Below are 14012 nucleotides of genomic sequence, written 5' to 3'. Positions count from 1 at the left end.
AACCCCATCTCTACTAAAAAACTATAAAAACTAGTCAGGCATAGTGGCATCCCCCTGTAGTCCCAGCTACTTGGGAGGCTGAGGGAGGAGAATTGGTTGAACTGCGGAAGCAGAGATTGCAGTGAGCTGAGATCATGCCACTGTACTCTAGCCCAGGCAACAGAGCAAGACGTTGTCTCAAAACAAGACAAAACAAAAAACAAAAATAGCGTGGACGTACCAGCTGTGGCATATTCAGACATCGGGGTACTACCCAGCAATGAAAAGGAACAAAATTCCTAGAGACGTGATCACCTGGATGAATCTCAAAAATATGTTGAGTAAAGGAAGCTAGGCACAAAAGAGTATATATTGTATTACTACATTTAAATTAAACAACAGGCAAAGGTAATTTATGATGATAGAAACTGGAACAACAGTTACTCTGGGAAGGAGTATTAACGTAAAAAAAAAGCATGAGAGAATATTTAGGGGTCATGGAAATGTTTTGTATCAGACTTGGGGAAATCTTTTCTATCAGGAGCAAAAGTATTAGTATTTTCGGCTTTCAAGGACATACAGTCTCTGTTATAACTACTTAAGTTTACCACTGTAGCATGAAATCAGCCATGGATAAAACATAAACAAATGGGTATGGCTATGTTCTATTAAAATTTTTATAGCTGAGTTCAGTGGCTCATGCCTGTAATCCCAGGACTTTGGGAGGCCAAGGCAGGTGGATCACTTGAGCTCAGGAGTTCGACAGCAGCCTGGACAACATGGTGAGACTCTATTTTTTAAAACATTATTAATAAAATAAAAATTAAAACAATATTCTTTGTAGACACAAAGAATATAATAATAATATAATAATTTGTCACCAATTATATAAAATTTGAATTTCATATAATTTTAATGGGTCACAAAACATTATTGTTCTCGTTTCTCCCTCATATATTAAAAAATGTAAAAACCACTCTTGAAAGGCTGTAGCAAATTGGGCAGTGGAACAGACTTGGCCTGTGGCTGTAGTTTGCTGACCCCTGTTCATATCTTGAAGGGGTGTAGGTTATTCAGATGTATGTAATTCATAAGCTGATAAAAATGTTAAGATCTATGCATTTCTCTGGATATAAATTATTCCTCAACAGAAAAAGTCTAAAATACCCAGAGGCAGGAGCTTAGCACTGACACTCTGGGATGACTTCATTAATTGTCACATGTGCTTTGCATTAACAGAAATAGCATAAGACATTTAGATTTCCACATAAAACACGAGTTATTCTTGTGCTATTTAAGGGAAGCAGATTTAGGCAAAAATATTGTGCTCTAATTGTTTTGAAATTGAGAAATCAAGGTCAAGCATATTCCAAATTTTCTGTTGCCAACTTTCTTAAGGCGTTTGGGAACTTCTGATGTCCTCTGGAGCTACGGTTGACACAGCAGGTTAGTGTCAGGATTTGACTGGAATGTATATGCTGGAGCTTGGATAATTTTTACTAACCAGTGGAAGTGATTTCTGGCAATACTCAGTGGCCAAAATATATTCTTTGGCAGTTTCAATATCCTGATGCTCAGTCCTCCATCTGTCTTGACTTCAGTGTATCCTTTGACCTTACTGCATGGTCTTCCAAGTTGAAATTCTTTTTGGCTTGTTTCTAGAATGCACCTCTCACCTGGTTCTCCTGCTGCTTCTAAAAGATTTCTTGGTCTTTTCAGCGCCCATTGCTGGTCCCTACATGAATGCCCTCCTCACCCTCCCTGAGTTCTGACATCCATGTCAGACCACTCTCCTACACAGACACTCTCCTCCCCCTCCTCAGGCTTTGTTACTCATGCCAGGCCTTCTCATGTAAACAGTCTCTTTACTCTGTTTGGGCTCCAGCATACCACAACAGGCTGTCCCCATTCATGGATGCCCTCCTCACCTCACTTGGACTCTAGATACCCCAGGCTGGGTTAACCTTTTGTGTGTCTACCCTTCTCACCCCACTTGGGCTGTGACTCCCTATACCCAGCTATTACTCCTTACTCTTTAGAGCTCTAACATCCCATGGCAGACAGCCTATCCTTATTAACACCTATCTTGCTCTGCCCCTCCTAATGGCCTCAAGACTGAAATGTTCAAAGAGGAAAGGAAAGAGAAAAAAGAAGTAGAGAGGAGGGAATTTAAAAATATTTTATTGGCTTTTAAAATATGTAGCATTTTGATCTACCTGGAACTTATTTTTGTGAATGTTGGTGTAGGAATCTTTGTCATAGTTACATTATATACATATATATATATATATATATATATATATTTTTTTTTTTTTTTTTTTTTTTTTTTTTGAGACAGGGTCTTGCTATCCAGGTTGGAGTGCAGTGGTGTGATCTCAGCTCACTGCAACCTCTACTTCCTGAGTTTAAGGTTCAAGTGATTCTTCTGTCTCAGCCTCCCGAGTAGCTGGGATTACGGGTGTGCACACTACATTCAGCTAATTTTTATACTTTTAGTAGTGATGGTGTCTCACCATGTTAGCTAGGCAGGTCTCAAACTCCAGACTTGAAGTGATCTGCCACCTCAGCCTCCCACTGCGCCTGGCTTATATATACATTTTTAATGGATAATCAATAGACCTCAAAGCATGTATTGCATAGTTTATTCTTTACACCCACTAGAAATATTATGTCAATCACAAACTAATTTTTAATATATATTGTATCTGTTTCTTTGTATCTTAATTACTTATATATTTATGTGTTGATGTTTTTATTTGTTGCTTTATTAGATGAGAAATGACATATTTATCAGATCATCTAAGGAGATAGAAATTTTTGTCTTTATATATGTCAGCAAAGTCTAATTTTCTTCATATAGGTTGTGTCCATGTATTAATTTTTAGGTATTATGTGTTTTATTATCATTAATGGTTTCTATTTTTCTACTGTATGTTCTAATTGATGCTTGCTAAGGAATAGGAATTCTTTTGATTTTCGTTTGTTGATCTTTTACTGCATTATCTTTTTGACTCGTTTTAATTCTAATAATTTGTCACTGATGTTTTTGAGTTATCTACAAATGTTTTGGGCTTTTTCTTCCATTTCAATGTTTACATTGCATTATTTTTCTTGTCTTATTACGTTAGCAATTAACCTCTATTGTAACTTGAATAGTAGTGACAGCATTGGGCATCCTTATCTTGCTCCTGACTTTAATGGGAATTTTTCTAAAATTTTACAATTAAGTACGATGTTTAAGTATATTTCTGGTAGATGCCCTTTACAAAGTTATAAAAGTTTTCTTCCCTTTATAATTTGCTAAGAGTTTTTATAATGAATGAAAATGAAATATAAAATTTTTGGTGTATCTATTGAGATAATCATATGTATTTTCTCCTTTGTTATGTAGTAGATTCCATTAATGAGATTTAAAAATTAAATCTTAAAAGTAACATATGAGTATATTTACCTTATAAAATGAGACAATTACAGGGAGTGGGGAGATTGAGGAGATGTTGGTCAAAGGACACAAAATTTCAGTTAGGAAGAGTAAGTTCAAATAATCTAATGTACATCATGGTGACTATAGTTAATGTCAATATATTGTATATTTGAAAATTGCTAAGAGTAGATTTTAAGTGTTCTCACCACACAAAAAAAGATAAGTATGTGAGGTAATGCATATGTAAAATAATTTGATTTAGCCATTCCGCAATGTATATCTATACCAAAACATCATATTGTACACCATATACAGTTTTACCTGTCAATGAAAAATAAGGTGAAAAATCTGAAAAAAAGTACAAAAACAATATGCTTATAAAAAATGAGAATTACAAATAATGTGTTTGTCTTTGACTAACACCCCTAATTCTAGTGTGCACCCCCAATCCCAGTAACCATTACTGTAACGTTGAATAACCATATTTAACAGAACATATTTGCTGTAGTTTTTGTATGTGTATTTTGAAATAGTACCAAATGCAAATTTCTCTTTCATTCATAATGTATTTTGGTAACTATTTTTATTGGATCATCTAGCTGCTTTTACTCCTTTAAAAATCCTCTACATCTTTCCAATATATGCATTACATTCCATTTATTATTAATAATTTTATTTATTCCTTCTCCAACTGAAGTACATTTAGATTATTTGCAGATGTTTTCTTGTTCATATGTGTGTGGGTGCTTTTCTATGGTGGATCACTTATATTCCCAGGTTTTTAGAAAGTTTAAAAACATTTTAAAAAATTATGAGTCATATTGAATATGTGTGCACTTATAATATTCTTAGTTTTCTATGTAACTTAAAAATACTCTCAAGATCACAAGTGTTCAATGTGACTGCATGCTCTATTTAGCCTTGACTAAGGTGAACACATGATTTTTCTTTTAACCTGTCATAGTGAATTTGAGTAATTTTCTAATCTTGAAGTATCTTTGTATTCATGTAACACTAATCATAGCAGTTACCTAAAAGATATGCTGCTGGATTTAATTTACTGGCATTTTATAAAAGAATTTCCCATCTATGTTCCTAACTATAACTGAACCATAGTTTTTCTTTCTTATACTCTCCCAGTTCAGAATTTGTAAAATGGTTTGGGACTTTTATAAAAAGCATTGGATATCTTTCCATCTTTTCTAAGATCAGTAGAATTTTTCCCTTGAGTTGTTTTTCAGATTAATATTTAATTACATTATCTAAGTTCTCCATACCTTCTCTTGTATTTTAAATTTGAGTTGCATACTTCTGAGCTATTTGTCTTCTATTCTGATAACAAATTGTCAAATTTGTAAAATTTCTCATCGTTCATAGCATTAGCTTAGGATAGGCCATGTTTTTAGATTCATAATAGTTCAGGAGACCATATTGTCTTCATGGACTTTATCCTTTAATATGAAATCCTTTCTCTTTTGATACTTTTAATTATATTAATATTGCTATATTGCTTTCATTTGGCTACCATTCGATTAAATATTTTAGCCCAGTATTTTCAAGCTTCCTGTGTTGTAAGAGTTTGCTTACGGCCAATTTATACTGGATTTTCCTTTTAATCCCAATTGTCTGTTTAAACTTGTGAGTGAAATTAACCCATTTATATTTATTGTAAATACTGATGTTTGGACTTACTTTTCACATTAAAAACATTTTTACCATATGTTCCAGTTTCTTTTGCTTATCTCGTTCCCATTCTGCCTTCCGTTCAGCCGGATAAGTTTTTTTTTCATTTAGCAGCTCCCTTCCTTTAAATGGTCTGCAGATTATAAATCCAATTCAATTCTTGTGTTATTAACTTCAAAAACTTAGAAGTCACATTCAGAATATGTATATTGAAAATTAACATCCAGAGTTAATTTGCATCTATAATCCCTTGTATGTTTCCAAACATTCTCTGATTATCCGTTTTCACACTTACAAAATGGAGGCATGAGTTCTTCTTAAGGATTAAATGTGATGTAATGTCAAACACCAGCCTTTATGAACATGTCTTCAATTTCTTTATTCCATTTCTTTTTCAATCAATCAAAATACTTAAGGTCCAGGGCACACAATCACCTCTTAACTGCTTTGTCCTTCAAAGTCACCTTCTCTTTCATCTCTTGCATCATTCATTATGGCCTTCAACTACTTTAAATTTCTTTGTAAGTCTCTGAATACCTTCTCAATCCCCCTTTAGAGAAAAAAAATCCCATTATACATGTATGCAAAGGTCTCTTTTGCTCTAAATTTAATGAACGTCATTATCCAGTAACTCCACGACTTTCTTCATTTATCCTTCAAAATGGCGGACTTCAGACGTTCCACGATCAGCACCACGTGCGCCTGCGCCTCCCGCAGCCATTTCGCCCAGCAGCCTAACCTCTGCGAGGCGCCTGCGCACGAGCCTCCAGCGCACTGTCGCTCCTCCCTCTAGCTGAGTACGCCTGAAACCGCACGTTCTCTTCCCTTCCCTCCCCCGCTGACTCTGCACCGCCCTCACCCTTTCCTGTGAGATTCTTCCGCGAAGTGGAAGGCTCATCTTCGGTCGACAGCCCACGCACTTGAAGAACAATCCAATAGGCACTTATAGCTCAGGATCTCGCCGTTCAGTCTTATCTATGCGCCACGGCAATTTTCCTCTAGGTCCCAAAGTTGATAACCGATTTCGCGGGACTTTTTTTTTGCATACCGTGAGGCAACAAATGGAAAGAATGGGTCTGTGGCGGAGGGATCACTGGCTTATTCTCTGTGTACTTTAACCTAATGGGGGTCGCCCGGGAGTCGGAAGGGGGAGGGGAAAGGGAGGAGGCAGCCAAGGAATTGTTTTTTTCTCTGGCCCCGCCCTCGCCCGGCCGGCCAATGGTGATGATCTGTTTCCCCCGGAGCCTCGCCCAGCTCTTGTGTCTCAGCCAATGAGCGGCGGAAGCGGCTCCGAGGGGGCGGGTCCGGGAGGCTGTGCGTGTCTTGTGAGAGCTCTTGAACCAAGTCAGTGCTGGAGTCGCCTGGGCGGCTGGAAACGGCGGCTGCCGCCGGTGACTCAGGGAGGCGGGAGGCGGGGTAAGAGCGCCGCGGCCTCGGCTGCGGGGAGAGGGGGAAGAAAGGTGAAAGCGCTGAGCGCGCGGCCCCGCCGCCCGTTGGCAGCGGCGCAGGCCGGGGGAAACAGGCGCCCGGGGGTCGGGGGCCGGGGAGCTGGGCGCCGGGGCTGGGCGGCGGGGCAAGTGCGGAATCGCGGGCTCGCCCTCCCTCCCCCGCGGGGCCGCCCGGGGCGGGGACCCAGCCGCCAGGGACCGGCGCTCTGCACCGGGGGCCTTTTCTTTTAGGGGCTGAGGGCTGAACACTTTCATATCCACTCGAGCCGCAGATAATTCTTCTCTCACTCTCTCTGCGTTTGCGTTTGAGCTGTTAGAGAAGCCAAACTTGGGAGAACGAGGGTCACGCGGCGCTGGGGCCCGGGTGTGTGGCAGGGGAGGGCGCCGGGGAGCGGGAAGGTGCGGGAGGGGGGCTTGGTACGGGTCCGCCCGGGGCCGCGTCCTCGCGCGGGTTCGGCGCCCTCCGCCCGCCCTCCCTGCTGTCTCCGCCCGGCCCCCTCCCACTGGCCGCCCCCGTCGCATTTTGTTTTTGTGTTTTTGCAGGGAGGAGCCCTTCCTGCAGGCGTGGAAACCATGGTGCTCACGCTCGGAGAAAGTTGGCCGGTATTGGTGGGGAAGCGATTTCTCAGTCTGTCTGCAGCAGACGGCAGCGACGGCAGCCACGACAGCTGGGACGTGGAGCGCGTCGCCGAGTGGCCCTGGCTCTCCGGGACCATTCGAGCTGTCTCCCACACCGACGTTACCAAGAAAGATCTGAAGGTACAGGCGGCTCCGGGCCTCTGCCGCCGGACGTTTCGCAGTTACCTTGGTAACGCGACCATGGGTTCCCTCCTTCCGTTTTCTGAAAACGGAGACCAGAAAGTTGGCATATGATCTGAAGGTGCAGGAAGCTAGACCTTGAAAGTCTTTGGAATGGTGGTGTAGAGCCGAGTTGTGTTTGGCCCACAGCTCCTGGCTGCCTGGCTTTAATAATGGGCTTAGGGTTGTTCAGACACGCTTCATTAATGCCGGTGCTGTGTCCCACTAGGACTGTCTCATCTTTACTCCAAAGGAGGAGGAGTATTTTTGTTAGCGTTAGGTTGGGCCTGTAGGTGACGTTTGGGGTCATTAAGAATTGAGAGTTAGTGTTTAGAAGTACTTTCAGCTGGTTTTGTTTGTTTGTTCCTGTTAATTTATTCACTCAACTTTTAAAAAACTTCCATACTTGTTAAAAACGAAGTGAGTGTAGAGGGAGGAGCTTAAGTTCTGTTTGGCGTATTAGGGTGGGTGTTTGTCCGTATGTAGTGGGTCAGGGCAGGAGTGGGTTCCTGGTTGTCTGTGATGAGCCTGTGGGTGGGTGTGGGATATGACCGTATATGGAGGGATGGGGTGGAGCTGTCCCATATATGGTATATTGGAGGACTGGCTTAGAAATACTGCACTTGGACGCATGAGGGGAGGGAGAGAATTGGGAACAAGTGCGGCCAGTGAGTTTTTTTTTTTTTAATCATAATGACACTCAGAACCTTTTTCTGTTAGATCTTTTCAAAGACAGTTGAATTCTGATTGTGCTCCCTAATAGAAGTATTGGTGTGAAAGGATTGTCTGGGAACAACCAGTGAGGAAGCCATTGTACCAACAAAGACTCCTTTGTGCAAAAATAACTGAAAAAAGGTTCCTAACAAAGACTCCAAAGTGGTGATAACTTGAAGGAATCTTGTCAGAACAGAAGATATTTCCACCCTGCGTAGTGGATATGTTTCAAAATCTTCACTTGGCCATCATCTTTGCTTTTTCTTAAACTGTGCTCAAATAAAGGAAGCAAGTTTTAGCATTGGCAGTTGATTTTATGTTGATTTCTGAAACGCTGTTCATTTGAACACTTTCAGGGGGACAGTGTATGCCCAAACTGGTATTTATCTGCAAAGAGTTGTAGGAAAGGGGTATGTTGTTAAGCATGTTTTAAAGCTTCAATGTTGTGCCTTCTCTCATGTTGAAAAGGAGGAGTGACCAAAGAGCATTTAACCATGTGCCAAGCACTTCACAACTATGATCTCGTTTAATCCTTATGGTAGTTCTTGGGGGTAGGTACTAATATTGCCCCCATTTTATGGATGAAACTACTGTGCCTGAGGGACATTAAGCATCTTGCCAAGGACACATAACTAGGAATTGACATAGCCTGTATTCTGTCTAACCCAGGAAGTTTTACTCCAGAAGCTGCCCTCTTAACCGTCAGGCCAGTGATCAAGAGCCACAACAGAGCTCCTGTCATATGCTGTGAGGTTTGGTTTTTTCCTCCATTCCGCTCATTTTTCTGCCAAATCAGTTTTTGATGTTTATAGAGATAATATATTGTGGTACAAGAATGGCTAACCTTTTTGCTTTGGACTTACAACCTTTCTATAAGATGGGCTTTGTGTACTAGATTTCAGTCGTGTTTGTTGTGGTTTATTTCACCTGCCAAATCAAATTTTCTCTAGTGCATTTGTTTTTATGTGATTTGAATGGAAACAAGATTTTATTTAAACTTTACAGTCTTTAGTTCTTTGGCAGATGTTGAGAGACTAGGCGTTCCCTTCTCTTCTCTGACAGTGACCAAGGACCTGTTGGGTTAGGCAGGCAATCTAGGAGGAACTTTACATGTATATATTTTTAAATCTCCTCCCTCCACCCCCGACCTTTGAGGAGGTGGTGATGTCTTCATTTTCAGAATGAGGAAATAGATTTAGGAAAAGGAATCGTCTCCAGATTTGCATAATTAACTACTAAGGGAGGCTGCGAATCCAGATTTGGCCGAGTGTCTTCTCCACTGCACTTCGGTGCCTAACCTGAAGACACCTGGGAGTTCATGTCAAAAACAATTTTGGCTAGGTTGAATTTTTGCCTTACTTTGTACACATCACAACTCACCCCTCATGTAAGATGCCAATCTACTGTCTCTTTTCTAGTCATGATTTATCACTGCATTTCTTAGTTGAGTAGCAGATATTAAGTTTGGGGGCTAAGTTGCCTTTAACAAAAAATAGGATTTTATTTTACCTTGATTTTAGAGTTCAGGGGTCTTGTTGCCCAGGCTGGTCTGGAACTCCTGGGTTCAAAACACCGAAACCAATTTGTGCTTGGTGAGATACAGGCAGGAACCAAGTAACTAAGAACATGCTTGCACTAGGGTTTAGGGGCTTTACGTTTTGGCGGGGGTGGGATGGGGGTGGGGCGAGGAGCTGAGATGAATGTCAATAAATAACATTCAAGGAATATGTAACCATTCTTCTATTATTAGGACCAATACAAGTCTGTCTAGACTGGCTTGCTTAGATAGCTAGGCATGATATTAATGAGGCCAAGGCTTGTTAATTTTGTTTCATCTAGAGAGACTTTGTAACAGAATCACTTATTTAGATGACAAAAAGATAATATGTCTAGTAGTTGGTTACATAGAAGTTAAGGTGAAGACATAATAACAGTAGATAACTATGATTAAGTGGTTACATCAGGATTTAGCAAAGAAAAAATAATCATTAAATGATTATTATGTGGCGATTACTTCATTTAATCCTTACAGATATCCTAGATGGTAAACTACATTTTTAGTGTCAAAAACTGAGGCGTAAAGAAGTTAAATAACTTGTCCAAGTTTGTCTCCAGACCTTGGACACTGGGCTTTAATATTCAGGTAGAGCGAGGTTAGAGCATTTTAGTTTGCTAGCCTCTATATCCCTAGCACCTAGAACACTGCTTGGCATGTAGTGTGTGCTCAACTATTTGAATGGATAAATGAAGGAATCGTAAAATTATTACCTCTCCTGTGGAGCAACAGTTCAGAAAGAATCTACTGATGAGGCAGTAGCATTCTCTTCATCTGGAATGACAACAGATCTTAATTAGATGTGGCTATAAAGACCACTTTAATCTTATTTTTATTCTGCTCTTTCTACTTGAGTATGAAATGAGTTGCTTCCTAGCTGATTTTGTTCACATAATTATGCATGCTGGGAATGCCCTGCTTCTTTAACTTGTCCTTTTCTTCCTTGAAGCCTAGCTTTTCCTTGAGTCTAATGCCCCTTCTTAGTCCTTAGGGGTGTCCTTAGCAGGTAAGTAGTCCTTGCCATCTGTATGTACTATTTCCTGCTATTGTCAGCAGTTGGGTTACTTGACTAATGCCTAGCCTTTCATTTTTGCACACCATTGGAACTTTAATGTTAGTGCAGTCTGCTGCCAGTCAAGCCACATAAAATGAAAAAACTAGCACAGTATAAAAACTGCCCCTTTTAATTGAATGCTGGACCTTGGGATTTTAGACAAACATTTTATTTAGGCATAAGAAGACATAAGTGGAAGCACAAGGAATTAATTTCTTTGTGGGATAGTGAATTAAGTGGTATTCTGCATTGTACAGGGCACAAAATAGACGTGTAATTAAAAATTTCTTGTCTAAAAACCGTATCATTCTGTGCTCCTACTTTTAAACTTGGAAACATTTTCCTTGGTCTTTCTGATGGCTTTTATAATCATATAGTCAGGTGAGATGAGAGTATGGTAAGAGTGGGAGATTTTGATATTAGTTTATTAGAAATAATTATATATCAGAGATTTTCTGTTGGGGAAATACTAGCTTGAAAAATCTGAAATACCGAGCATTTGGTCAAGGTGTTTCATAGGTACTAATAAGGTACACATTTGCAAAATACCATATTAAAAGGAGCAGATTTCAAAATTATAGGTAGTAAATCATAATTGACTCTGGCTTTTGAAGTCACGCGGCCTAAGTTACACATCTCATTGTGAACCAAAGGAGCACGGGTGAAATAACACAATTTGGAATAGAAACTAGTTGTATCTGTCAGCTTGCATGAGCTTGGTCAAGTCACTTTAGTTCTTACTGAATTTAAATGTCTCTTTAGGCCAGGCGCAGTGGCTTACACCTGTAATCCCAGTAATTTGGTAGGCCAAGACGGGTGGAGGGCAGGAGTTCACGACCAGCATGGCCAACATGGTGTAAAACCCAGTCTCTACTAAAAATACAAAAATTAGCTAGGTGTGGTGGCACACACCTGTAATCCCAGCTACCTGGGAAGCTGAGGCACGAGAATCACCTGCATCCGGGAGGCAGAGGATGCAGTGAGCTGAGATTGCACCACTGCACTCCAACTTGGGCAACAGATTGAGACTGTCTCAAAAAATAAGTGTCTTTAAATGTCCACAGAAGAGGCTTTTTGGGGGGATGTCATTAAATGTAAAACCTCAGACCTCAAGGCACAAATGAAAGATGCTTTGTTTTTTCTGGAAATGGGGTCTCGCTCTGTCCCCCAGGCTAAAGTGCAGTGGCGCAATCATAGCTCACTGCAGCCTCAACTTCCTTGGCTCAAGCAATCCTCCCACCTCAGCCTCCCAAATATCTAGGACTAGAGGTGTGCACCACCACTCCTCGTTAATTTTTGTATTTTTTGTAGAGACGAGGTTTCCCCACGTTGCCTTGGCTGGTTTAGAACTCCTGGACTCAAGTGATCCTCCTGCCTTGGCCTCCCAAGGTGCTGGGATTACAGGTGTGAGTCACCGTGCCTGACTGACATATATGGTTTTGCTAGGAAACTTTTGAACAATATTGAAGAAAGCTCACAACTTGTTGGTTTTATTATGTATTTTTTAAAGTCGTCTTTTTCCAAACCAAAGATAATGTGAATTTTTGGCTAACACAGCCTAATATTTGAAAGTCATAAGCTTAAATTGTTTTTAAGGAACTGAATTTTTTTTTTTCACATCACTCAAAAATTGGGATATGAATAGGGATCCTGTCTGGCTTTTGGTTTATGGTTATCTTAAGCTTTAGATAGTGATCTGGTAAGAACTGTGATGTTGCTTAAGTTTTGGGAAACCACTTAAGATCTTAATCCGTCTTAATCCTGCACTTTTTTTTTTTTTTTTTTTTTGCGCTGAATAGATATTAATCATGTTGAAGACCCTCTTTCCTCTGCTCCTAATAGGTGATACCTTGATAAGATTTGAATTAACCATGGAGGTATTAAAACTACTGAGTTGTTTTGCCAGACCCTTTACATACTGTCTTTTGAAATATGCCCAACTATGCAATGAGAGGTGTTACGTTTTTCATTTTGAAAAACGTTGCGAGAACTTAGATTTTCTAAGTGAGGGTTCTTAACCTGGGGTGCAGGTTAGTTGGTTTCCTTTGTAATTGTAAATATTTTATTTTATATATGTAAAATCATTCTAAGAGAGATTCAATATAGCTGGGAATTCAAACCAAGATCTCTGAATCTGGATCTGGAATTTGTGGGTGCTCATGCCTCTTATGCCACATTGCTGATAAATGAGAAAACTGTCCACCTAAAGCTTGGTTGAGTTTGAGGTTGATGTGAATATGGAGCAGAAAGACTAGCCAATTTAGGGGAGATGTCAGAAGATACGGATTCCGTGGCTAGGAAACAGAAAGAAAGATGGGCAGTCTCTGCCAACCTTTGTGAAAGACCATTTGGTTGATTACAGTGATAGAAAACATATATATAACCAGGGAGAAACATATATGGGCCTTGCCACGCGGGTGTTTACATTCATTCTGATTTGGAAAGTACTCAGTAATAACTGCAAAGTTAAAAGCCTAAAATACCAAGAAGATATGTAGTTTCCTAGGTAAAGTTGCCTGGGAAGTTAGGGATGCATGTTTTGTTGGCTGAGAAGGGTAGGGTAGATCTTAGATTTCATTTATTTTTATCCTGTGGACTGGAGAAGGTTTGGGATTGGGGCTAATGTGGGAATTTAGTGCCTTCTAAGTAGATGAGAGAAACAAGATAGGAACCCAATGCAGAGGGAAATTTTTTCATTAATCTATTCCAACAAGTATTTGAGTGCCGATTAGTTTCCATATACCAGTGATATACGGTGGTAAGCAAAAGCAGAGACAGACTTTGACCTATTAGAATTTATTTGTCAACCAGTTAACCACAAATAAATAATGCAAAGTGTGGATAAGAGCTAAGACGGAAAAGTACAGAACTTTGAGTGCAATTAGTAAGGAGACCTCTCTTGGGAGAGAGAGGCACTTTGGCAAGGGAGGGTTTGAGGAAAGGATATATGAATTTTGTTCTGACAGATGAAGTTAACTAGTTAATAAACTTAAGGTTGAAAAGGGATGTCTGACTGATGTCTGTAAAATTATGAACAGATTTGATAGATGATAGATGTATTAACTAATTCCTGGAAACCAAAATGAGAGACCTCTTTAGTGAGAGGAGGAATTTTAAATCAAATAGAAACAGTGATTTTTACACTGAATATTGAGGGAGTTTATTGTCATTGGTAGAATACAAAAAGCGTTAAAGAGGACCTAGAATAAGTTAAGGGGTAGCATATTCATATTGGGTTAAGGAAGCTGGAGTGTTTCAGTGCTTTTATATGACTTTGAGTTTTATGGTTTTGTAAACAATTCGTACTCATAGATCACTCCCAGAAGCCCACTTTTAGACTGAATTTTTTTAATGTCT

General features: G+C 40.0%; 1 protein-coding gene across 3 annotated transcripts in view; it reads left to right on the top strand.

Moving 5' to 3' along the window:
• The first annotated feature begins 6143 nt into the window (after nucleotides 1-6143).
• Nucleotides 6144-14012, top strand: part of KDM3A (lysine demethylase 3A) — a 52594-nt gene continuing 44725 nt past the window's right edge. Inside the window, exons 1-2 of one of the 3 annotated variants that reach the window (XM_050752999.1) lie at nucleotides 6144-6160; nucleotides 7078-7293. In XM_050752999.1, the coding sequence (XP_050608956.1) occupies nucleotides 7108-7293 (186 nt within the window). In that variant the 5' untranslated portion in view covers nucleotides 6144-6160; nucleotides 7078-7107. Of the gene's footprint in view, nucleotides 6161-6200; nucleotides 6503-7077; nucleotides 7294-14012 lie in introns of those variants that run through there. The other 2 variants (XM_050752997.1, XM_050753000.1) reach the window with 2 other exon arrangements.

This window comes from Macaca thibetana, chromosome 13, assembly GCF_024542745.1.
Source record: "Macaca thibetana thibetana isolate TM-01 chromosome 13, ASM2454274v1, whole genome shotgun sequence".
Lineage (NCBI taxonomy): Eukaryota > Metazoa > Chordata > Mammalia > Primates > Cercopithecidae > Macaca > Macaca thibetana.
The sequence above is the reverse complement of the archived record's forward strand: the minus strand, read 5'-3'. Positions and strand labels throughout refer to the sequence as shown.